General features: G+C 34.1%; 1 protein-coding gene across 1 annotated transcript; it reads left to right on the forward strand.

Moving 5' to 3' along the window:
* The first annotated feature begins 4926 nt into the window (after positions 1 to 4926).
* Positions 4927 to 12688, forward strand: LOC142632230 (ABC transporter A family member 2-like). The gene is made up of 16 exons (XM_075806655.1): positions 4927 to 5390; positions 7248 to 7479; positions 7576 to 7745; positions 7845 to 8030; positions 8144 to 8239; positions 8319 to 8519; positions 8675 to 8834; positions 8924 to 9153; positions 9866 to 9983; positions 10091 to 10167; positions 10314 to 10403; positions 10576 to 10719; positions 10793 to 11116; positions 11199 to 11279; positions 11965 to 12141; positions 12250 to 12688. The coding sequence occupies exons 1-16, from the start codon at positions 5022 to 5024 to the stop codon at positions 12490 to 12492; spliced, it is 2898 nt and encodes a 965-aa protein (XP_075662770.1). The 5' UTR covers positions 4927 to 5021; the 3' UTR covers positions 12493 to 12688.
* Positions 12689 to 26655: the final 13967 nt, after the last annotated feature.

The raw sequence follows: 26655 nt of genomic DNA on the forward strand, positions 1-26655 counted from the left end.
ATACAATCCAAAGAAGATATTAAATTCTATAAAGACTTCAAATTTTAAGTAAAAGACCGGTATAGTGTTATTAAGTGTGGTAAGATATATTGAGTTTTAAGCAAAAAACTGATGTGATAATTTCTTATTGAATTATCTAAAACATGTTACACCCCATTCTTTCTAAATTCGGACTTTTCATAGTAGTAATTAGTGAACGGTAATGCTTGGGTGAATAAATCAAGTGGGTTGTACAGAGCACAGAGTATTGAGATTCATTGCCCTCAGCAGCAGGGAAGCATAGCTCACAAACTCAGAATTTCAATGGTCTAATACCTGTAGGACTAACCAATTTTTATTTTTTAAATGATGAAGAAAATTAAGCTGAGGACTGAACAAAGAGGATCAGATAGAATAAGTTACAGCAATATTATAGATCGTGTCACGTTGTTTCTTTTAAATGTTTTTGACTGGCCGCGTGGATCATTCAGTGTCATTACAACCTTGTCTGCATACAATTTAAGCTAATATTTTTACAAAAAAAATTAAATAAATAAAACTGCAATTTTGAATGACTAATTTGCCCTTTTCCCTTTGTAGTCTATTTGACCAAAGTACCCCTTTGCACTTATGAAAGTAGCATGACCCCCACAATGTTCTTTTATGGTTGCATGGAGAAGCTTTAGTCAAAATGAAAAAGAAATGAAAATAGGAATTATGTTTATTTTATTCAAAATTATTTGAATCTAGAGATAAGATTTTGAGTTTTTTGACACTAATAATTAATTAATTAAAAAGTGCTTAGTTTATTTTGTCTGTAAACTCCTTCCAAATTTCCAATGCTTAAGCATTGAGTGTTACTTGTAATGTTAGGTGATGGGTTTTTTTTTTTTTTTTTTTAATTTATATACAAGATAGAATTATACTCTAGTCTAATCTAAGTATATATGTGTGTGAAGATCCCTCCTGGAGACTTAAACCCAAGCTCAAACCCCCCACACCCCACAATCATTTATACTTGTGGAGTGACCACCGCACTAAGGGTGTACGGTAGGTGATGGTTTAATTTAACATAGAAATCATACACGGTTTTAGTTTGTTAGAATGGTGACTTGTTTCTTTCTTTCTTTTTCCCCTTACAAGTAGAGTGGGGAACTTGATTTGAAATTTTCCATATAGAGACTTAATAATATAATTAAGGGAAAATTTTTAGGTACTTTCGGAGTACGGAAAAATGATATGTTCTCTCCTCTCACATTCGATGGACCTCACAATAAATTTAATAAGTGGACCTCATTATGAATATGAGAGGAGAAAACACCATTCTCCTAGTCCAGAAATACCTAAAAACTACTTTGGCATATTTATAAACAAATTTAATCTAAAATAAATGATAATTACTAACATACATAAATGTTTTCAATCAATTTAAAATTTGTCAGAAATTATAAATCAACCAGCACACCTTATCTATCTCTTGGGAACATCCATTAAAATTGGTAAAACATACCTCTATGTATTGATCTAAGATCACCCAACTAAACACTACTTTGCATTTTGAGAGGCCTACTGCCAATCATGTGGTCGTCATAGCTGTGGGAAAAAAAATTTAACTCCTTTGTCCATGAAAAGTCATCCAATCTTATTGATTCACGTATCAATAACAATATTACTAGGAAGACAAGGATTGATAATTAGATCCTAAAAATAAAAACCAACAACAACATCAACATGTGCGCTTCTAAATCTAGTATATACTATGATCCTACTTAAGATGATATTGGTGAAAATTTGATAACTAGTTTCGGCAAAGCAATAGTAAGATAATGACCACATTATCATTTGCGAAATGCAAGATAATTGAAACTTGTTTGGATTCACAATAGAAATTATTCTCATCCATTATATTAGCTCTAGTTTATATATATATATATATATATATATATATAATCTATTCTATGATCACAATATTTGCTACAATATGAAAGATTGGTTAGGTTGATTGTGAGCAGTGGATAATCACTTTTATATAAACCTATTATTTTTTCTCCATCACTCACAATTAACTACTTTAAAATATATAATAAAAAAATTGTATTTTTAAACTTTTTAGAATATCATATATATGAACTTGAGAGCTCGTTAAACTCTTAAATTTTTTCTCATTTATAAGTTATAATATAACCACATTTTTATTAATCATCTTGATATATTGAGTTTTTACCTTTTATAAAAAGAAAAAAGACTATAAATTTCATCATCAAAGAACAAGAAGTAATAAGAAACATATTAAATAATTTTTTTTTAAAGTATTCAAAAGTTTAACAAATTTTCTTATCTTATTCATTAAGTACACGTGTAATCTTAAAATTATGAAATCTCAAGACTTGGTTGATTTAAATGATTAGATATACCCACAATCCCTCTTCTTCTTTTTTTGCTTGGTTAGTGAGGGGGATAAAACCCTCCGAGTAAGAGGTTATAAAGGAACCCGGGTGCCAATTGGCTACAAGGCCATTGGCGATATACCCACAATCTCTCTATTCCACATAATAATGACGATGCAAATGGAGAAATAAATTCAAGGTGACAACGAAAGAGAGGTGGGACTGACAAGGAATCCAAGTTAGACAAAATCAGAGATTTCCCATCAATTCAGATTTCAGATTCAACCCTCTCCTCCTTCGTAGAACACTCCTTACAATATACAATATAATATTACTTTTCATACCCCAAATAAATTCAAGGTGACAACGAAAGGGAGGTGGGACTGACAAGCAATCCAAGTTATAGACAAAAATCAGAGATTTCTCATCAATTCAGATTTCAAATTCAACCCTCTCCTCCTTCGTAGAACACTCCGTATAATATACAATATAGTATTACTTTTCATACCCCAATTCAACCACCTCTACTTCGTAGAAGCCTCCGTATATACAATGTAGTATTAATTTGAGTATTTTATTTTTGTTTGATTAGGTATTATAGCACGACTCTTTTTGAAGTACCGCTACAAGAGTTAGGTTATTTTTAGTAACCGTTTTTGTTTTGTATTTTGAAAATTTTGTTTTTGAAAATATAAAGAAAAAAACAATTTTCTTATATTTTTAAAATAAAAAACATGTTTGGTTAGTTGAAACTAAAAAAACTATTTTTTTTGAAGAAAAAAAAGAAGAAAATATTAAAATATGTTCTTACTAGGATTTGAATTCTAATACTAACTTATTAAATGGGACATGTAAGTGCACAATTTTTGGCCCCAAGAATAACCCCAGCCTACGAGCCTTAAACAATATGAATTTGTAGAGGCGGCCAAAACCCAGGTTAGAAATGTCTGAGGATTAAATGACAAGCCAAAGATTGCAATCACTTGAAAACAACAAGGAATATTGTAAATCAACCTGCTCGGACGTAAGCCGAGAGCTGTTCTTATATTATCTCTTTCTCTTTTTTCTTTTTGATTACAAGAAAGGGAGCCCCTCATTCCTGTTCTAGGTTGCTCCTTAAATACTCCTCTTTTTGATACTTTGTACACGTGTTGCCCCAACTCCCCCTTAGCCTAGATATTTCTTTTATCAGTGCCTTTGAATAGTAACCAGAAGTTTCCCTTCCACTGTTCAGGTGTCACTTCCCCATTAATGCGGTCAGGGTGGTAGGTGCAGGGTCTTTAATGTGGAGGTGGCAGCCTTTATCTTTGGTATTTCTCTAACATCGGTACTTCTAGGACATTCAAGGGTTCACCCCCTTTTAACCATTGGTCTTGACCGTGTCATTCCCTAACCTTTACCATGAAGTTCCGAGTTCTCCGGTGTCCGTCCGAAGGGAAATTCACCCTCGGCTGGATCCTCGGCGTATGGGCCAACCCGTAGTACTAACAAGTTCTAAACCCAAGAGCAGGTCGGCCTTCCTTAGCATGGCCCAAAGGCCCACATCCCCATCAGGGTCTTTTTACTCCCCACAGGACAGATTCATTAAATCAAATGCGTATTTTCATTAACTTTTGAAAACTAGAAACAAAAAACAACTTTTTGCATGTTTTCAGTTTCCATCACAAATTGAGTTTTAAGAACAGTTTTTATTTTTTGTCCATTTTAGGTTGCCAAATAAGTTCTTTAGTCTCAAAATTAGAAAATTGTTTTTAAAACAGAAAATAAGGAGAAAAAATAGTTACAAAACATACTTTTAGTTTGAGTTTAGTGAGAGAGTATAATTAAGTGAGTATGTTTAACAGTTAGTTTATTTCTTTAAAAAAAAAATTATAGCACAAGAGCATTCGCATCATATCCTATAAAAATTTCTGTTTATTTTAGGATAAATTTTTTTTTCTATATTGTATACTCACTTTTTAAAATATCCTCGCGCAAAAAATTTTGTCTATTTTAATATAAAAATTTACTTTTTTATTTTGCTGTTAGTCTTTGTTTAACTTTTTTTTTTCTATCATAAACTGACTCAGCAATTTTAAATAGATGAGAATCTTGTAGTAGAATGATAAACAAATGACGTAATCGACCATTATTAAAATATTATTTCATTTTCTTAAAATATAATATTATTTTCAATTTTTTATTATTATTCCAAATCATATCTTCCTATTTTTTAATAGTCAAATCAAAATAAGTAAAAAGAATTATTAAAATATACATATACACCATTACTATGGTCTGGCAAGTGTGTTATTATAATTTTAAAAAAAAAAGAAAAAAGAAGAAGAAGAAGAAGAAGAAGAAGAAGAAGTAGTGTATTATACTGTCCAAACAAGCAAGTCAAAATGGCACACTTGTTAATTTTCTCAAAACCAAACCCAAATTGCCAACCTCACATAACGCACAAAACCGCTCCTTTTAAACGTTAAAAACTTTCCCCATTCACAAACATCCCACTTTTCACTCCCTAACTTAATTCCCCTCCAAAAAAAAAAAAAAAAAAAAACAGACTCTCAAAAACAAAAAACAAACTAAACCAAACTCAAAGCAACGAATTTACAAGTATAAAACAACAACAACAACAACAACAACAAATATCACTCAAAAAAAAAAGCCATGAATTTACAGCGCGGTTTTCCGCTGCTATGGCAGCAATACACCGCGCTATTGAAGAAGAACCTGCTGCTGTCATGGCGGAACAAGCGGTCGACGTTCCTCCAGCTCTTCTCCTCCTTCTTCTTCATCTTCCTCATCTTCTGCATCCAGGAAGCCATCCAGGCTCGCTTCGCTTCCTCCACGTCTTTCAAAAGCGTCACCGACCCCGCCGCCGTCGTCTCGCCGCCGATCCCGCCTTGCGAGGACAAGTTTTACGTCAAGCTTCCTTGCTACGACTTCGTGTGGAGTGGAAATGACAGCGCCGTGGCTCGGGGGATTGCTGCTAAGATCATGGCTAACAATCCTGGCAGACCCATTCCTCAGACAAAGGTAGATACTTCGTTTGTCTTCTTCTTTTTTTTTGTTCAGAGTAAATTACTCTTTTAGTCCTTAAAGTTCGGAGGTGTTTTCGTATATACCTTTATATGTCTGTCTTTTACGATTTCTAAATTTACATTTTGACCCTTTATGAAAATGAAAGTAAAAATATAAAATTTGATTTATAAGATGGGTTAAAAGTGTACTTTAAGATCATCTTAACGTTTGGTTGTTAAGAAAATAATAGAAGATTGTACAAAAGATGAATTTGTATTTTTGGAGAATTGGAATTTCTAGTGCTGTTATTTTTACCCATTTAGAATTTCATATTATTTTTGAAATGGAAATGAAGAATTTTGAGTCTTTAATTGAATAATGTTAAATGATTACGAAGATTGGTTAGATATTAGATATAGATGAAATCTGGTTATTGTTCGAAGTAAATTACACTTTTGACCCTTGGAGTTGTTTTCTGTTTTTTCTATTTGACTTCATTTTTATATTGGTCTTTATGTTTCAAAATTTACATTTTGACCCTCTAGTCTTATTTTTTGGTTCCTAAGAAAAATAGATAAAGTTCGTACAGAAGATGAATTTGTATTTAGAGAATTGAATTGACGGTTTTATTTTTATATTTGACTGCAATGTTCGTTAGAATAATGGTTTAATGATTAATTTCGTCTATTTTCTAACAATTTAAGACAAGTAGTAATATATCAATTTTTGGATGCAAAGACAATGAGCAATATGAGAATTTTGAATTTCTAGTGCTATTATCTTTACTCAAAGGTAGATATAGCTTCATTTGCTTATTGTTCAAGTAAATTACACTTTTGAGCCTTAAAGTTCGGAGTTGTTTTCCGTTTTAGCTTTTATGTTTGGCTTCGTTTTCATATTGGTCTTTTGTGTTTGAAAGTTTACATTTTGACACTTTATGGAAATGAAAATGAAAATTTGATACATAAATGGCCAAAATAAAAATAATTACAAATTTTTAAGGGTCAGAAGTGTACTTTAATCTTATTGTTTGGTTCCTGAGAAAATAAAAGACAATTGTAAAAATAATTAATTTGTATTTGGAGAATTGAATATCTAGTGTTGTTATTTATGGAGATTAGTAATGTATCAGTTTTTGGATGCAAAGGTGGTGTGCAAAATGAGAATTTTGAATTTTTACTGCTGTTATTTTTACTCAGAATTTCATATTATTTTTTAAGTGGAAATGAAGAATTTCGAGTCATTGTTAAAATAATGGTTAAATGATTATATTCATTGTTTTTTAACAGTTCAAGAATCCATAATTTATCTGTTTTTGGATGCAAATAAAGTGAGAATCTTAATTTCTAGTGCTATTATTTTTATTCAATTAAAATTTCATATTATTTTTTAAATGAGGAAATAAAGAATTTTGAGTACATTTTTTAGGGAAATTATTGAACAGAAAACTTAGCCAGTTGACTAGCTGGATGGATATAGAGAGAAAATTTAGAATTTATTGAGAGTTTGACTTTTATTATAACTTCTTGTTTGTATTGGTATTTCTTGTATCTAAGCATTTGGACTTTGGTGTATTCTGAGTCTGTTTGGATAGAACTTATGGCTGGAAATTGAAAATACTGTAGCAAAATAATTTTTAAATATGTGAATAGTATTGCAGGACCCATTTTTAATAAAAAATTGCTGAAAAAGTACGTGAACAATGCGCACACAGTGCGTGAACAGTGTGCACAGTACGCGCACTGACCCATTTGTCCCCCCGCAGCAAGAAACGAAGAAAAAAAAAAAAAAAGAAGGGAAAGCGCAGCCAGCAAAACGCTGGATCCAAACGGGCAATCTATATTCACTCACTGTGCCTTTTTGTTTATGCAGGTTATGTCATTTACAACACCAAGTGATGTAGATGCATGGCTAATGAGTGATCCAATGAGGTGTCCAGGAGCTTTGCATTTTGCTCAAAGAAATTCTACTGTGATTAGCTACAGCATACAGACTAATTCAACTGCCGTCGCAATGCGAGGCAATTATGAAGATCCCACTTTTAAATTTCAAATACCACTTCAAATTGCTGCAGAGCGCGAGATTGCGAGATATCTAATTGGAGGTATCCAATTTTCTACTCACATGGCTTAATGCTGTGACACCCATTTCTGCATTTGAGTAAATGTACCACTAATTTAATCACTCTGTGCATGTTCAGATCCAAACTTCAGCTGGATTGTTGGATTTAAGGAATTTGCACACCCTGCAATTGAAAGTTTCTCTGCAGTGGGTTCAGCAGGACCAACTTTTTTCCTTGCAACAGCCATGTTTGCTTTTGTGTTTCAAATCAGTTCTTTGATCACAGAGAAAGAACTTAAACTTCGCCAGGTATTGACTTTCTGCAGTCAGAAGCTAAAATAGGAATTTGACATTGCTGTACTTTTGCAGGATTATTCAAATTTTCATTTTTGGTTTTTATCTACACAGGCAATGTCTATGATGGGTCTTTATGATACTGCTTACTGGCTCTCATGGCTCACTTGGGAGGGAACTCTTACACTTCTCTCATCACTTTTCATAGTTCTCTTTGGGATGATGTTTCAGTTTGATTTTTTCTTGCACAACAGTTTTCTAGTTGTGTACCTTGTGTTCTTTCTTTTCCAACTCAATATGGTAAGATATTTCCTGCAAGTCCTATAGGTCATTGTTTTACTTTATGCTTAATTAAACCAGCCCTTTTTAAATATAGTAACCCTTTATCTGCCTGTCTTAACTTTTGATGCTAGATTGGATTTGCATTCATGTTGTCGGCCTTCATTAGCAAGTCAGCTGCATCCACAACAGTGGGTTTCTCCATATTTATTGTTGGATTTTTGACCCAGGCAAGATTCCCTTCCTAAATCTCTTAGAAACTATTAATCAGTTCACTTGAAATAATCTGTTTCCACTTTGTCCTTGCAGCTTGTTACAGTATTTGGATTCCCCTACAGTCAGAGCTTCAATAATACCTTGAGATCTATATGGTCCATATTCCCACCTAATCTTCTTGCTGAAGCTCTTACTCTGCTTGCCGGTGCAACCTCAACTCCTCAAGATCCTGGGATTAGCTGGAGTAGACGGAACCAGTGTTCACCAAATGATACAGAGTGTGTAATGACCATTGTATGTGAACAATTCAAGCTAAAAATCCCAATATTGACATTAAATAGATCACTATGTATCCTTTTTCTGTTCTCTATTCTTTTTCCTTTGTTTACTTCAATCTAAGTTGAATCACTCACATTATAGCCATTTTGTATTTCTTGTGTTCTCAACAGAATAAGATATACATATGGCTCATTGCCACATTCTTGGTGTGGTTTGTATTGGCTATCTACTTCGATAATATTATCCCAAATGCATCTGGTGTGAGAAAATCAGTATTTTACTTCCTACACCCTGGGTACTGGACCGGGAAAGGTGGAAGCAAGGTGAAAGGTAATTCAGTTTGATCTTCAGTTTGTGCTCACAAGTTCTCCTCATTGCCTGGTAGTATGACTAATGCCTTTTTCCCTCTCTCATCATAGAGGGTGGAATTTGTAATTGCATAGGTTCTGTCCCACATCATGAGCATATAACCCCAGATGATGAAGATGTCCTTGAAGAGGAAAACATAGTAAAAAATCAAACAAAGGAAGGCATGGTTGATTCAAATGTTGCAGTTCAGATACGCGGTCTTGTAAAGACATATCCTGGAACTAGGGATTGTAATTGTTGCTGTAGATGCAAGAAGACTCCACCTTATCATGCTCTTAGGGTAAGGACCTCTTTCTAACTTTAGCTCTGTAGAGTTTCAGGGAGTAAAATGAACTTTTATTCACTTGTACCTGATTATGTAATTGTTATGAGTTGCTGTAGGGTCCTAGTGTTTCTTGGTTCTTAAGGAGGATGCTGTTATGAAATCAATCTAATCAAATATCTTATTTGTTCAATGCACATTCTTTCATTTTTTTTCCCCATTACCTCTCTCTTTCTTTGCTTTTAGTTGTTCTTTTAGGAAAAGGATTGGTAGGCACAGGTAAGCAGCATAGAGTCACCAACTACATATCTAGGTTATTAGTATCATTGAATTTGCTTCATTTTGGGCTATTGTTTGTCTGGCAGAATCAATCTAGTGGTGGTCCAGCTATTTGTCACTATGGTAGTTATACATTAGGTGCCTTGAGGGGGATTTGTTCTTGTCCATATTCATGATTTTTTTGCATCACTATCATCAGAGTTTGTTTTTTTATCAGTTTCTTAACTGTCGTAATGTATCACCATAAGGCATAAGATTACAATAATGATGCTCACAGTGGTCGTATTTATATTTGGGTGAAATTTTAACTTGCTTATTTGCAACTTACCTTCAGGGGTTAATGGTGAATTTTGAAAAGGATCAGTTATTTTGTCTTCTTGGGCCTAATTGACAGTGGTTGTATTTATATTTGGGTGAAATTTTAACTTGCTTATTTGCAACTTACCTTCAGGGGTTAATGGTGAATTTTGAAAAGGATCAGTTATTTTGTCTTCTTGGACCTAATGGAGCTGGAAAAACTACAGCAATTAATTGTTTGACAGGCATTACCCCAGTGACTGGTGGAGATGGTGAACTCTCTCTCTCTCTCTCTGTGTGTGTCTCTCTCTCTCTCTGTGTTTATCCTATTGAAATTAAGTCAAGAAGAATATAACATTTGAGTCTGCCTTGTTAACAGCATTGATTTATGGACATTCAATCCGAAGCTCAGTTGGCATGTCAAACATTCGAAAAACTATTGGAGTCTGTCCCCAGGTGACCTCTCTCTCTCTCTCTCTTTGTGCCTGTGCATTTTAAGTTTGCTGCATGTTTTCAGTAATATATGAATTGACATAGTTTCGAATAGAAATGGCTCAGAAAAGAAGTGCCTGACCTTTTCTTGAATTTTGTATTTTTTGAAGTTTGATATCCTTTGGGATGCATTGTCTGGTCAAGAGCACCTCCACCTCTTTGCTACTATTAAAGGCCTACCCCGTGCTTCTATCAAATCGGTATGTATGTAAGCATAGAAGGATGATTCAGCCGCTTTCTTCCTAATCATGGTTTGAAGATTCAAAACACACTTTTTGGTCCCAGACATGGCATCCAACAGCAGTAATAAATGACCTTGATGTAGGTTTTTATTTTCGTTCTTCTTAAGATAAACGATTATGCTCCATGCAGATTGGTGAGAAGTCGTTGGCAGAAGTGAGACTCACTGAGGCTGCCAAAATGAGAGCTGGGAGTTTCAGTGGAGGAATGAAACGTCGCCTCAGTGTTGCAATAGCCCTTATTGGTGATCCAAAGTTAGTCATTTTAGATGAACCGGTATGTAGCTAGGAATATATTTGCTCTAATTTTTTTACTTAAAGAAGTTTTATCTAATCCCTCCAATTGGCAGACAACTGGTATGGATCCAATAACAAGGAGGCATGTATGGGACATTATAATGGATGCAAAGAAAGGGCGTGCCATTGTCCTAACAACACACTCAATGGAAGAAGCAGACATTTTAAGTGACCGCATAGGAATCATGGCCAAGGGTAGGCTTCGCTGCATTGGAACCTCAATCAGGTTGAAGTCAAAGTTTGGCACTGGTTTCATTGCTAATGTTAGCTTCTCTGGAATGAACAATGGACAAACTCCTCAGAATCGTTCTCCTCCCAATGGGGCTGCAGTTTCTGCAACTCCTGACCATGAGGCTGTGAAGCAGTTCTTTAAAGATGTATGTTAAATAAATAAATTTATCAAATTTTTTCTTTAACTTACAAAGAGGTTGATTTCTGACTCGGGGAATGTTTGGACAGCATTTGGATGTAGAACCAAAAGAGGAGAATAAAGCTTTTTTGACTTTTGTGATTCCTCATGATAGAGAGCGTCTTTTGAAGGTAAGGATATTTAACATTGTATTTTGTTTTCATTTCTTTTGAAGCTGTCCTTTACAAGTTTATAAATCCTAGATTGGCTCACACTCAACAGTATGGATATGGATTCATATGTGAACTGAATTGCATTTCCACTGATGCATCAGCAAAATTTTTAACCTTCATATATTGCATTCTTTGAAATGATGCATGTCAATGCGTCATAGAATAATGATATCAAGTCAAGTGCATAATCCTATATATTGCATTCTTTGAAATGATACACAGTCAATTGGAGAGAGATTGCATCAGCTGTGTTTGCAATGGGCATGACATAGATCCATGAAATAATTCTAAAATGCTCAGATTGCCAATTTTGTTGCCCAAATAGAATAGTACTTTATTGTGGTGAAATATAAATGATTTTTGTTATAGTTTTTTTTTTTCCTTATTGTATCTGGTAATTGTCGATTTGTCATTTTCACATGATTTGGTAACTTCATTGGTTTCCACTACAGTAGAGTCTAATGAAATGTTTTGAGCTGCCATAAAGCAACATGTAGAGCTCAAGAAATAACAATTTCTTATATTATTAGATTCATTGGATTACCTTCTTATATGATAGGGTTTATCTATTAGAAAAATGTAAAGATTATGAAAAAAAAATTTAAACTAATCAAATTTGGGGTTTACTAATAATCCTGAACAGAAATTTTTTGAGGAGCTTCAAGATAGACAAGGGGAATTTGGTATATCTGACATTCAACTTGGTCTTACAACCCTTGAAGAAGTTTTCTTGAATATTGCAAAGCAAGCAGAGCTAGAGAGTGCAGCAGCTGAAGGGAGGATGGAAACTCTGACTTTAACATCTGGAGCCTCAGTTCAGGCAAGTGGATTTTTTTTTTTACTTAGATGTATAGCAAGATAAGCTAAAGAAAAGTTTTAGAGCCACTATGCCCACTCCCATCTTATCCTTTTTTCAATGATCTTGCAGGTACCTGTAGGAGCTAGGTTTGTGGGGATTCCAGGAACAGAATCTCTAGAGAGACCTAGAGGAATTATGGTAGAAGTGTATTGGGAGCAAGATGATTCTGGTGCCCTCTGCATTTCTGGCCACTCGAACGAAATTCCAGTGCCTCCAAATGTTCAAACAATGCCAGTAACAGGTTCTGGAAGAAATTTCTTAGGCCGGTCAGGACCGGTTCATGGAATTGTGATTGAACCCAATCAAATTTAGTAAAATACGAATTATCATTGGTTCATTTACTCCTGAGTTGTATACGTATGTTTTTGTGCATTCTGTACATTTAAGAGCGCCACAGTTCGAAAGCATTTTAGCCATTTGTATCATGTATACTAGGATATTGAAAAACCTTACAGGATTTTGCTATATGTTGAAATAATTCATATATTATTATTACATTGTTTATTCATTTTTTCCCTTGAGTTATTAGTGGTTACTTTCTGTTAAAATTTGGAGATCAAACCAGTCCAATTCCAACGCATAATTTATTGCTGTTGGTCCAATCCTCATTGTTCATTTTCCAAATAGGGTGTAGGGACAGTGGGAGGTATGGCTTTGGAAGCATCAGCATCTGTAAGTTTCCTTCCTGTGTGCTCCCAAGTTGTTGTATTTTTCTTACAGGCTTAGAATTAGTACAATTCATAGTTTCTTTAGTGTTGGGTATATACACGTGAGTAAAATCTCACATTAAATAATAATGATAAGAGTGAATGATTAATATAATATAGCTGGACATAAACTTATAAGCTTAAACTTTTGGGTTAAGGGATATCTCTATGTTATATTAACTACTCAATTGGAGTCTCCCTAAAGTGCTCTCCCTGACATTTAACCTCATAGAGATATAGATATGTAATTTTTGTAGAATTTTCCTTACAGGAAGAATGATATACCTGTTTAATTGGAAGGATGGATTTAAACTCAAGAGCCACCCAATCGATAGCTTGAAACCAAGGTAAATATGAACAATCAAACCAGCAAAATAAAAATTGCATAGCCCATAACCAATTAGATAGTGGTTACAGGCTGAAACCACCAATCTTGTATAGTTCACTTCAGTCTTGCATAATACACCCATGAAATCCAGTTGCTTAACATTCTCCCCACGTTATAGCTCCAAGTATAACAGTGCATAGACAAGCGATAATTTATTATAGATTTAAATCAGGTTGTTTTGAATTTAAATCCAATCTCCACTTTCCCTCTTAATTAAAACCCTACCAACGCATGGAGAATTTGGACCAACATATGGGAGAATGAAGATTAAATTAACCATTTCCTAGCCATTTAAATGGATGAATTTATATACATCTAAAAACTGAAGCATAGCATTTATTGTTGTTACGCTCTAGTTGAGCCACGTCGGCGTCCACATCATTATCCAATTTGTTTCCAATTCTTCTATAATTGTTTTTAACATTTACTCATTTTTTAAAATATTTACATTTTTTCCAACATTTCTCCCTCCCTCCCCACTACCCTCTACTTTAATCTTACTCTTCATATTTCTCTTCATCTTCCCTTATTTTGTATCTTCTTATTCACATCTTTTACTATAAATTTGTCATACTTTCTTCCATTCTTTCATTTCTTTGCATAGTTTTCCTCATAAAAAAGGTTATTTCTCTCTCTCTCTCTCTCAATTTTTTGGTTTTTTATTTTTATTTTTATTTTTCTTGCATCTCTACTTTAAGTTGATAAATTTTTGTATTATTTAGAACTCTACTTTTGGTTGATGCGATTAAATTTTATATTTTAAGATGTTTATTTTTGGTTCTCTTTGATTGTTGATTTACTCTAATCAAAATTTTTTTTTACAATAATCCTAATGCGTTGATTTAGTACAATAAAAACCTTCATATTCAATAATTGTTAACTATATTTTAATTTTAATCTTCTATCATGAAAGAAATGTGGAAAATACTCAAATTGAAGGAATTCCTCTACAATTTAAGGAGGAAATACTGTTTGAAAAAAGATCACAAAAATAGAAGGAAAATCAAGTAAATAATATCCTTGAAATGGGAATCAAATAATCAGGTACTCTACATTATTTTTTTTCAATAACATTACACCAATAATATATTTAGTTTTCAATATACTTAACAAAAAGTTTTTTCTTTCTTTTATATTGTAGGAAGCTGTATTCACATGCCTTGCAACAACATAAAATATTGAAACAAACTTTGGATAGCACTATATTGGATGTGCAAAGTGCAACAAAAAAGTTAAATCTGAAAATGATTTTTGGTGTAACCATTGCAAAAGTAACATTTTTTTTAATACAAGATAGAATTCTACTCTAGCTTAATCTAAATGTATATGTGTGTGAAGCTCCCTCCTGGAGACTTGAACTCCGGCCATTGCAAAAGTAACATTGATTTTCCAATTCTAATGTAAAATATAAATTATCAATTTAACAATCATACAATATATGTAAACATAAAAGTAAATTTTTTAATATAAAAAATTTAATCAAATTAGATATTTATACATGTAGGTATAGAATTCAACTCAATGTTGATGATGCAATAGAGTGTGTTGTATTTATTTTGTTTGATAAGGAGGGTAAAAAATTACTTCAAACAACAACAAGAGAACTATCAAACAAATGTGCAACTTTAAGACCACACAATCAGCATATATGATCTTTCATTTACTTTGACAAGAATATGCTAAATTATATTCAATATTTTATCAGATGAATGCAAATTTCAACCTACTGAATGAAAATAGAAAAGCTCATTGGAAAAACATTTGTGTTTCAACTAAAGCTTAATGGCATCCAAAAAAAAAAAAAAAAAAGCTTAACGGCTATAATAGCTATAACTGGAAGGAAGGAATGGAATTCAAATATAGGAATTCATATTGTGTCAAAACAATCAAATAAAAGTCTTTGCTCCATTAACAATAAAACATTTTTGGAAAATCAAAACTTATGCAAGTTATACTATCTACATTCTTAACTTCTACCCACTTTGATTATCATTAAAATAACAAATAAATAAATAAAGCAGAAATTTTTTTGACCCCATGAGGTACATGAATCAAAGGTATCCAATTAAACTGTAGCACTAAAAATAAATAGTAAAATATAGAAAAATAATGAATCACGTCAATACCAACTGGCAACTGTGGCTGCTACTATTCCATGAAATTTACTCATTTAAGCATGAATAAAAACTTCATTATTTAACACTCAAAATATAGTCTCAGCTCATTTTATTCAACATTTAAATTCACCTATATCCTCCAAATCTATTAAATAGCTACCAAGGATATATCCTGCGTTAATAATATAAATTGCATAAAAAAATAAAGTTTCTCAATTCAAAAATTCCATTTTCCAACATTTTATTTCACCTTTAATTATGTAACGGTAAAATAACTTATGTTTGAATAGGTATGAAAGAGTAATTCAGTTAAATAGAAAGAGGAAGAGCTGGATATTAATGATTGTTTCAGCTGTTTCAATATTAGTAATAATTTAATTATAAGAGACTTTTGATAGTTCATATATATATATATATATATATATATTGTCTTTTGATTTTTTAAGGAAAGTGGCAATTGAACAAATATTGTAGCGTGAAAGACTATTTGGCTCGGGCTTTATTGAGGAAAACATCAAACGTTAGCTATAATAGAAAAATATATTAAATACTATAAGGCTCGGGCTTTATAGTAGAGGGTATATGAAAAGCTTTTGTTCACTTAATCTACAATGAAAAAATATTGCTAATAACTAGAGCAATCACTAATCCATAAAACACGCATAACATTATAAATTACAATCCTAAACAACTTGAAAATTACAAACTAAAAACATCATACATCTACACAATCACAAAATGATCATACAACATGATCACAAATATTTTGTACAAGATCAAACTACAAGAGGAAAAGAAATCCTTCCTCAAGCCAACATAGAAGGGGACAAAAATACAAGATATGGACTAGTAAATGCACTGTTATGTGAATCAAATGATGAGGGAATACAATTACTATTATCGATTCTAAATCTATCAGATGGAAAACAACTGCTTCAAAACTATCGACAAATCCTTCAACATACAACTTTCGAAACAAACACATTTCGCATTCTAAAAAACCAAGCATGCAAAAATATTGGAGTGGATTATTGGGATTGTGAATGTCCTTACTCTTATGGAAACAAGGAATTACATGTAACATGCAAAATGTGTTCAATTGACTTGAAAATGTATAAATTAGTCAAACAAGTATGGTAGAATTAATATTTCAAAAAAAAAAAATCAATTCTACTATAAATTATCCTTATTTTGTTCCAAATAGTAATCTCTAATAAAAAAAATATAGTTCCATGAGCACAAGCTCCTATCAACATGAACCCTACTATATATTAGTGATACATATACAACACAGCTTGATTCGTAATAACATTACAAATATTAATAAGACCACCCTAAAAGAAATTATCCCTCGCAATGCACAGGGTCGTGACTAGTAGTATAGTAATTTGTCAATCATAATGCAGACTCATGTTTTTCCAGAACCAAATATCCCGAAGGAGCATTTTTACTATACCCTGGTCTGAATATCAAGAGATCTAAGCCCACCGATGACACATTGGTTGAAGTCTAGAAAACCCGCCTTCCAAAGAATCGTAATGACTAGATCTAACCTTTACTCCTTTGTAGAACACTCTGTATAATATACAATATAGTATTACTATTCATACCCCAATTCAACCTCCTATACTTCGTAGATGCCTCTGTATATATAATATAGTATTAGGTTGCATTTGAGATTAAAGTTTAAAGTCAGCTTATTTTACTATTTAGTTTATTTTTGCTACTATTCAATTTATTTTTGCTACTATTCATAAGTCCAACTGCACTTTCAGTACTATTCATGAGTCTCATTGTATTATTTCAACTAACTTTTACCTTTATCTATAGTACTTTCAGCAAAAAGTTTTTAATTTCAACTAAATAAGTTGTTTTCAAACGAACACTTATGGGCTGTTTGGATTTTGGTGTTTCCATCACCCATCACTCTATTTCCATCACTCATCACTCAAAAATGGTGGTTCCCACGGAGCAATAGCTTGTTTGGATGTGTTTTCAGATTTTGTTTTCATCACTCAATTCTCACCAAAGTGAGTAATGAGTTATGGAAACTAGAAACAAGTTTAGGGTGTTTTCAAATACTTGAGTTATGAGTTACATGGCAATTCGGTAATTAAATGGAATTTGTGGGACCCAATGCTTTGTGTTGTCACATTAAACACCAAAAGCTTTTTCACTTATCTTTCTTTCTTTTTTCACATTTGCTCATCCTTTTTTTCCACTCGTTGCAGGTTCAGATCTGGATTCTTTTTTTTTTCTTCCTTTCTTCACATCTATTGCTTCTTTAGCTGAAGCACCATCTTCCATTAAATTCACCAAGTCCTCGGTCACCACAACCAAAGTTGTTTCTGGTATTTGTTTCAGTAATTGGTTTTAGTCATTCAGAAGCACAAAGATTTCTTCTCATCAATGGAAAAATAGTAGTTGTCTGAAGTGATATAGTTTGATTGCTATCAAACACTAAAGCTACAAGGAACAAAGAAGATGACATACTGACAGAGGGAAAGAATCAATTTTTTTATTTATTAAAAAAAATGAATAGAGAAGAAGACATACCCACAAGGAACAATGGTAGAAGGTCAGAGGGTGGGTCCCACGTTTTTCGAGTTTTTGAAGTTGAAAATAGAACCGAGTTTTAGGTGCCAAACTGGGTTTTGGTGATATTTGGAGATTATTGAGTGATAGGAAATGAGTTATAAAGTGATAAGTGATGATATTTGTGAGATGAGTGATGAGTGATCATTTTTTTACACCCAAGCAAGGCCTTAATTTTAGTATTTTATTTTTGCTTGTTTTGGTATTATAGCATGAGAGCATTCGCATCATCTTTAATAAAATTTTTGTTTATTTTAGTTTAAAAACCTACTTTTTTTCTATTTTACATACTTATTTTTCAAAATACCCTCTTGCAAATTTTTTTGTCTATTCTAATATAAATATCTTCTTTTTCTATTTTGCTGAGTGGAAGTCATTTTCTGTTTAAATTTTGGTTTCTATCATAAATTGACTTAGCAAAATTGATACCACATCATCCGTATCAAAATCCAATAAATGAGAGATATATATGTAAAAATAACTACTCACTAACACGTCTTTCATTTTTTTTTAAACCAAAATCAAACTTCATTCATTCATTAATAGAAAGAGAATCCAAATCCAATGCCTCTAATGCTGAAAGAGGTAACTCTTCTATCCATACAAAATCATCATCTACCTGACTAGCATAATGAGCTAAGGAGTGTGCAACTGAATTCACATTTTGACGAACACAACTTATCTCCACACACCTAAGCCCCCCCATCAGACACCGAATATCATCATATACATTACCCAACAGAGATAGATTGCTCCGTGGCGAGCTGATAGACTTCATCACATTTGTGATGTTACCCTTGTGGGCACAGTAGGTCGGGGGGAGTATGCCTCAGCAGAGTGGACTGGGGCGGAGAAAAGAAATGGAGTTGCCACCTTGATTAGGTCTAGGAACCATAAAAATGGAGCCTTTCATGGAAGGACTGATCTACTACCAAAGCACGTGTCCAGGAGGTATGGGGATAGGAAGGTGTTAAGCACCCAACCCCACCCAACCCGTGGGTTGGCTTCCACTCATTGTGTATTAGGTCTTAATCTCATTAAAGGCATATTCAATACTGCATTCTAGACTCAGACACACGCTAGCATACATCTAAGCAAACTCCTAATCCCTAACATGCATCTATCATGGCATTGCAACATACATAAACCAAAGGCAACAAACAAACAAATATCATATCCAAGGTAGAAACCTAGGCATGTTAGGATCAAAACAAAAGTGTTATCATATCCAAGGCAAAGCATTTGCAAATATAGTTCATATTCATCAAAGTAAGATCAATACCATATATCTCAAACAAATGCATGTTCATATGAATGCATGGCTTACCTCACTTACCTTACTACATCACAACACCTATGCATCAATACATGATTATATCATATGCATGTTCATGGTAAAACAACAAAATTGGAATATAAAACCTTAATCTAGCATAAGGAGAACAAACAAAGCAAACAACATGGAAACAGAGACTCAAAAGCATAAAATAAGACAAGGCAGAGACATATGGTATAAAGATGATGAAGAAACAGCAACAAAAAGGGTCGGATTAGGGTTTTTGGGCACGAGTGTGTGTGCGCATACATTGGGCTTACGTAAGTAGCCTAGTTGTATGCATACGCATACATGCAAAAAGCATGCGTTCGCATACACACCCTAAACCTAACTTAGAAAACAAAGAACACAGCAAAACCTAAACTAAATCTAACAACCTAACCTCTTTAAAACAGAAAAACAAAGTAGACCTAAACTAAACAAACTTGTTAAACATATATAACATAAAAGAAGGCAAGGAAAACAGATTAAAACAAGAAAGAAAAGATAAGAAAAGGCTAGAACATTATACCTCAAAAGCAAAGTTCTTTGGCTTGATTATGATTGTACCCCTCAGTCAATCTATTCACAATAAATAAATAAAAAGTGATTAGTAAGCTTGAAACTCGAAGATCAAGGCCAGAAAATGCCTCAAACAGAAAAATATTGACTTGAGGATGTCTTATGAAAAAATCCCTCTTTGATTCACAGTATTTTTTGGGGGCCTTTTTCGGTTTGCTCGGCCACGTGTGGTCCTTTGGAGGGGTGACCTTGCTAGGCCCGGGTTCCTTTTGGGGAGTTGCATCCCAGAACTCAACATTGGGCGACGTGGTCCAACGGCTACCGGTGTACCTTTTACGTCTACCAAACCATTAAAGCTAAAGTCTAAGAATCATGATAATGGTTGAATAAATATGTAACATGTGCTTGATATAATAGGTTTGATTAGTAGTTGTAACAATGGTTGAGATAAAGTAGTATTTATTTAGAGGTAAAGTAGTCATGTACTCAATAATATAAATTTAAAGATAAGGAAGTAAAGTCCCTTATCTTCGTATAGTTTATAGCCCAGCTGTGTAGCAACAGTGAGCTGATAGGATTCCAGTAGACTACCAGCGATAAAGGCTAGTTAAGCTTGCCCCTCATTTGTATCATTTGTAGCATCAGTGAGCTAATAGGATTATAGTAGAATGCCAGCGGTAAAGGCTAGTTAAGCTTGACCCTCTTATCATGCAATTTAAATGAGTTTAAGCCTTGGTTAATGGTTGTAATGGTGGTTGGAATAAAGTAAAATATATTTAAATGTGAAGTATTCATGTGCTCGATAATATAAATTTTAAAAAAGGAAGCAAAGTCACTTATTTTTGTATGGTTTGTAGCCCAGCTGTACAGCTTCCGTGAGTTGATAATATCCCAGTAGAGTGGCCCAATGGTAGAGAGGCAGTTTGCCACGACAACTTCAAGATTGATGGGGAAACATGGGTGCAACTGGAGGGAGACAGAGTATGCCCAACTGTGTGTAGGGGCTGGTTAAGCTTTCTCCTCTTATCATGCACTTAAATGAGTTTTCCCCTTAACAATGCTCTTTTAGTTGTTGTGAAGTTATGAATAGTGTTGCCTTCCATGAGAAGGGCTTTTGTATGGAGTATTTATGCCTTCTAAGAGAAGGGCTTTATGTAAGATGGATTTGTGTCTTCCATGAGAAGGGCTTTGATGTGAGATCTTGGTGCCTTCTAGGAAAAGGGCTTTAGTAATAAAATTTTATGCCTTCCATGAGAAGGGCTTTTATAAGAGAGATAGAGAAGAGTATTGATATGTGTTTATGAGTATCAAAATAGTAGAACTTCAGAATGAGAGAGTATGAGAATGGAGTTTAGAAGAGTGTAGTGAGTCATATGTAATGTTGTAGTAAGTATGTATGAGATTGTGTAAGAGAAGTGAAGAAAGAGATGTTTTGTGGGATGTAGTGTTTGTAATATGTATGATATATGAAAGTATGAAAGATATGGCAGTTGAAGACAGTAAAAATATGAGATTACAACCATTGGAGAAGTTGTAGAGATTGCTTTCCAAGAGGAAAAATTTTGTAGGAGAAGAGTATGGAGATACGTATAAGTATTTGGAACTGGGAGCAGTAAGATAGGTCTATTTTCTGAGTATGAAGAGTGAGAGAATCAATATAAGAGAGGTAATAGGGTTGTAGTGTGTTTAGCAAAGCTGCAGGGATTTTCTGCTGTAATTTACTATTGGGATTTGCTGCTGAAGGGTGGATGAGGGCTTATGAAGGCATTTGTGAGCTAAGTGCTGAAGAGTTTAGTTCTTAATTTTGAAACTAAAAACTAAAAACTTCATTCAGAGCTTAGGGAGAGAGAATAGAGAGGTTTGTGAAAAAGTCCTTCTCCCTTTGGTGTGTCCCCCCTTTTAATGTGTTGATGTAGGGTTCTATTTAAAGCTGAGTTTAAGGGGGTATTTTAGCAAATAATATCAACCAAAATATGTCCCAAATAGCAGTGAATTTTCAGAAAATCCATCTTAAGATTTGGGCAAAAATGGTAAGTTTAGCTTCAAGATGTTCTTGCTATTTTGAGTAAGAGCTGCTGGGAAAAAAGCAACAGAAAAGGAATGTATTTCAGCAAGAGAAAAGATAGTTACAAAGTTGGTTTTGGTTTTGGCCAAATGTGGAAAAAAAAGTAATGCCCAGGCTGCTGTACAACTGTCACATCTGTCCTGAAAAAGCTATCCCAACTGTCAAGTAAAGCTATCCCAGCTATTAGCAGCAACTGTCACAACTGTCAAGAGTAGCTGTCACTTTGGGCAGAAGCAAAAGAGGTCAGCATGGTGATTGAAGAGTCTTGGAGAAGTCATTCAGCATTTACTTTATGATTTTAGCTGAAAATGGTAAGATCACTTTCAAGGGTATCTTGCTATTTTAGGCATAGCAGCTGGCAGCTAGGATTTCAGCATTAAATGGGTGCTGATGTCACTCCCAGCCAGGTGTCAAGTGCTAAATACACTGTTGGGGGTCTGCTGGAAATGTTTCCATTTTTGGGTGTTTGTGTTTTTGGTGCAAGGTTCCATTACAACACATTTCTAGCAAGTAATAGAAGCATTGGTTGAAAGGTAATGAAGATTTAGAGATTTAGTTGAGAGCCCATTGTGTTGTAACTTAATCTTGGTGAGCAAGAAGATTTAATGCTCAGCTCTGGCAGCTGGCAGAGAAATATATGGTCTGATTGTGGCAGACAACAGTTGTGCATGAGAGATATAATGAATATTTTGTACATAATTGGAGATAAAAAATAGCCAATCAGATTAGGCCATGTGTTTGAGTTGAATTTTAGCTGAAAGTAGTAATGAGATTTATGTAGAATAAAATAATGAAGTTCCCAAATTTGTATAGCAACAGCTGGGAATTGAATGAGCAGTTATATTCCCAGCAACTAGATGGCTGGGGATATTGAATATGTGTCATGTGATAAATATTAAGCTTTAGGAAAAGAGCAATGGGGAATTTTATCATTTTAAGTGCTACGTGATAAGAGATGCTTACCATATGTTACCCGCCACACACGGACTCGTTAGAGTTTAGGGAGTTGGAGAAGACACGCCAAGCAACATGCTTCTTTTATCAACTTTAAACCACTGGAGCTTTACTGGACATACCTCTTGGCCCTCCAAACCACGACTCCCAAAATTTCCCCAAAGAGACTTATGAGCTTAGATCATAAGCCGAAGATGAGATAACGTACCTCGGGTTTTGTTGTGATGTTCTGTAAATATGGGCTCTTGTTGAAGAAGCCGCTTGCCATGAGTGTAAGAAATGTGATATGAGCCATGAGCTTTGATTCATTGTGTGAGCCCAATCCATATGTTGATGTGGCATAGGTTGCCAATGAAGTAATGCCATGTGGGCCGAAAAAAGAGTCTTCAACAACTATTTCTAGTGAATCTTATGTTTTCCTTTAGGATTTTTTGTGTGTTTTGAAAAGATACCGTGTATGGCTTTATATAGTTCGAAAATGGAGGTTTGGAATAGCTCCTAGACAATGTGGGATTCGTTCCAAACCAAGTTTTAAAGCAGAAGAACTTTTCTTTCATAATTTTTGGAACCTTAACATGCACACACATGCTCGTGTATATGTATGCATGCATGAAGCATGCGCACGCAGGTCTTAAGCATGCATGTGCATACGCGTGTATGCGTACGCATGCCCTAGGGTCTTCGTTGTATTTTGTTTTCAAAAATAGCTTTATTTGATTCATAAAAGAGTTTTATTTTCCAAAAATACTTTCCTCAAGTCAATTTCAATCTGATTAGGCCCTAAACCAACCTTAGGCTTTAGAATTCCTACATCATTGGAGAATGGGGGCCTAATCATAAGGGGTACAAAATGCAGTGTCTACAACCCTCAATCACCAAGTCTGAGAATCCAACTTCCACCACGAACTCCAGTGCTTTCCTGCACGCCAACACCTCCACCTCCTTACTATTTGTCATTATAGGACCTTTAGACAATAACACTGCCATGACCTGGCTTTTGTCGTTCCAGATCACCGCTCCAAATCTAGATGCTTCCATGTTTGCAAATACCATTGCATTAAAGTTGAGCTTATAGCTCCATCCAACTGGTGGCTGCCACGACTGTATCAACCCACTTGACATGGACCCTATAGGCGCAAGGGAGTACGCCTCGACTAAGTGGACCGTGGCGGAGAAAAATGTAGTTGCCACATAGATTAGGTCTAGGAACCATAAATATAGCGCCCTTGTGGAATGAATGATCTTTACCAGAGCACATGTCCGGAGTTTAGGTATGGAAATGGGAAGGTGTTAGGCACCTAACCCCACCCACCCAACCCATAGGTTGATCTCCACTTATTGTAATCCAAATCCTAATCCTATCAAAGGGTCCTCTAATATATTATTTTAAACTCACACACATTAACATGCATCTAACATCCAAAACATGGCATATGTCCAACACTCACCCATAGCATAAAAACCCTACCATTCATCTAACACATAGATATCCAAGGACAGCAAGTACATCAGAAGGCAAAAACATCAACAAGGCATTAATTATCAAGTATATTCAATCATTCAAACCTAGCATCGTGGTATTCATCAATCAAGGAAACCAATCATCATATTCAAAGATGCATGTTCATATTCATATACATGACTTACCTTCACTTACCTCGCTGCACCATAACACCGCAGCACCTATGCATCAATGCATGTTCAAGTTCATATGCATGTTCATGTGATTCATCAAAGACATAAACTCTAATTATCAATTCAACAATTAAAGCATGTGAAACATGTTATTCTACTAACCCTAGACCTAAACATGTGAAAACTAGACTCAACAAGACCTAAACATGTGATTAAAACTAATCAAAACAAACAAAATAGTAAGAACTCTATATCTGCATTTCTAGGCACGAGTATGCATGTGCATACATAGGGAACGTGTGCACATCCCAACTACATGCCCAGAAACATAGTTTCAGAACTACCAAAAAAAATATTAACAAACCCTAGCATACTTCTAATATAAAACTAAACAACCTAAACTAACAACAAAGATAAAATAATAATAATAATAATAAAACTATTCCTAAACATGCATTGGATCTAACAACAAACAAGAGCAACATTTAACACATCAAAACATGTTCATCAATATATCCAATCATTCAACTCATTAATTAAAACATGATGAGACACAACAAATCGAACCCAAATAAATCAAATCATATTTCTAAGAATATATAACACATAAATAAAATTAAGAACAACAATAACACAAGTTATAAAAAAATCCAAATCAAGGAAAAGCCATGAAGAGAGACTCACCTTGCTTATGGAACGCAACTTGGTTGATATTTTAACCGGCCCCTCAGTGCTTATACAACAAGATTCAATTGAAAGAACAAGAATAATTGAAGAACACAATAGTTTTTAGGATAATCATAACTCAAGAAAAAATTTATAATTGAAAAGGTTTTCGAAAACAATTTGGGAAAATATTTTCTGCCTTAGAACTAACTAAAGTGAGGTTATTAATTGTAAAAATCGTGCAAAGGTGCTGTCCTAGGGTTTTGAAAAGAGAAAATAGGGTTTTAGAGAAGATGGAGGCCAAAAAATAACTCTCTTTAGATAGGGTTTTGATTGGAGACATAAGATGAGTATTTATAAGTTAAAATTAGGGTTTTCGAGGCTTTTTGATGGTCTTTGGATGTACCCAAGGGTTTATGGGCCAGCCCACATCAAAGCATGATATTTTGGGCCTTTAAAATGAAGTTTCAAAACCCAAAAAATTTGGACTGCTCAGTTGGCCCAACTTCAAACGGTCATAACTCACTCAATATAAATCCAAATTGAGAAATATTTTTGTTCAAATTGAAGCCCAGAATGTCTACTTTCCAATGAAACAAAATTCACTCAAAATTCATTTGTGGATCAAAGTTTATGGCCAAAACAATGAGAAAATATCATTTTTCAGAATCATTTTCAAAGCAATTTTAGCACTTTTGAGTTGTGATTACTTCTAAACTATCAAAATAACTTTAATTACCTTTTGTAGATATGTCGAGCTCCTCATTAGGATCGGGGACTAAATTTTATTAACTAGGTATAAAATGAGGTGTCTACAGACCCTGAAACCACTAGTTGGGTTTGCGCTACATTAAACTCCTCAGTATAGTTCCTTCTGTAGACACCACATTTTGTACCCGTTAATAAATTTTACTCCCCGGTCCCAATGATGAGCTTGACATGTCTACAAAAAGTAATTGAAGCTATTTTGATAGTTTGGAAGTAATCACAACTCAAAAGTGCTTAAATCGCTTTGAAAATGATGTTGAAAAATGACCTTTGCTCACTCTTTTGACCATAACTTTTGATTCACAAAGCATTTATGAGTAAAGTTTTATTTCATTGGAAAGTAGACATCCTAGAATTCAATTTAAATACAAATTTTTCCTAATTTGGATTTATGTTGATTGAGTTATGGTCATTTGAAGTTGGGCTATTAGAACTGTCTGATTAGGATTTTTGTGGACACATGCACGCACCTACGTACACAGGCCACATTCCAAAACTCTAGAACTTCAGTTTTAGGGGCCTAAAATATTATTCTTTGATCCGGGCCGGCCCCTAGACCCTTGGGAACATCCAAAGACGTCTAAAAACCCCTGAAAACCCTAGTCTAAACATATAAATGCAATCTTATGCCTCCAAATCAAAAACCCTAGCTAGAGAGAGTGGATTTTTGACCTAATCTCTTCCAACAACTCTTTCTTTTCTCTGATATTTTGTACACAGCCACCAAGCACATTTTTTTAATC

The sequence above is a fragment of the Castanea sativa genome, chromosome 4 (genome assembly GCF_040712315.1).
Source record: "Castanea sativa cultivar Marrone di Chiusa Pesio chromosome 4, ASM4071231v1".
NCBI lineage: Eukaryota > Viridiplantae > Streptophyta > Magnoliopsida > Fagales > Fagaceae > Castanea > Castanea sativa.

Bases quoted from the DNA above. Each gene is read 5' to 3' on its own strand.
- LOC142632230 (XM_075806655.1), top strand. From the start codon at position 5,022: ATGAATTTACAGCGCGGTTTTCCGCTGCTATGGCAGCAATACACCGCG. The intron at 8,031-8,143 runs GTAAGATATTTC...TTTTGATGCTAG, and splicing joins TTCTTTTCCAACTCAATATG to ATTGGATTTGCATTCATGTT. The intron at 9,154-9,865 runs GTAAGGACCTCT...ACTTACCTTCAG, and splicing joins CACCTTATCATGCTCTTAGG to GGGTTAATGGTGAATTTTGA.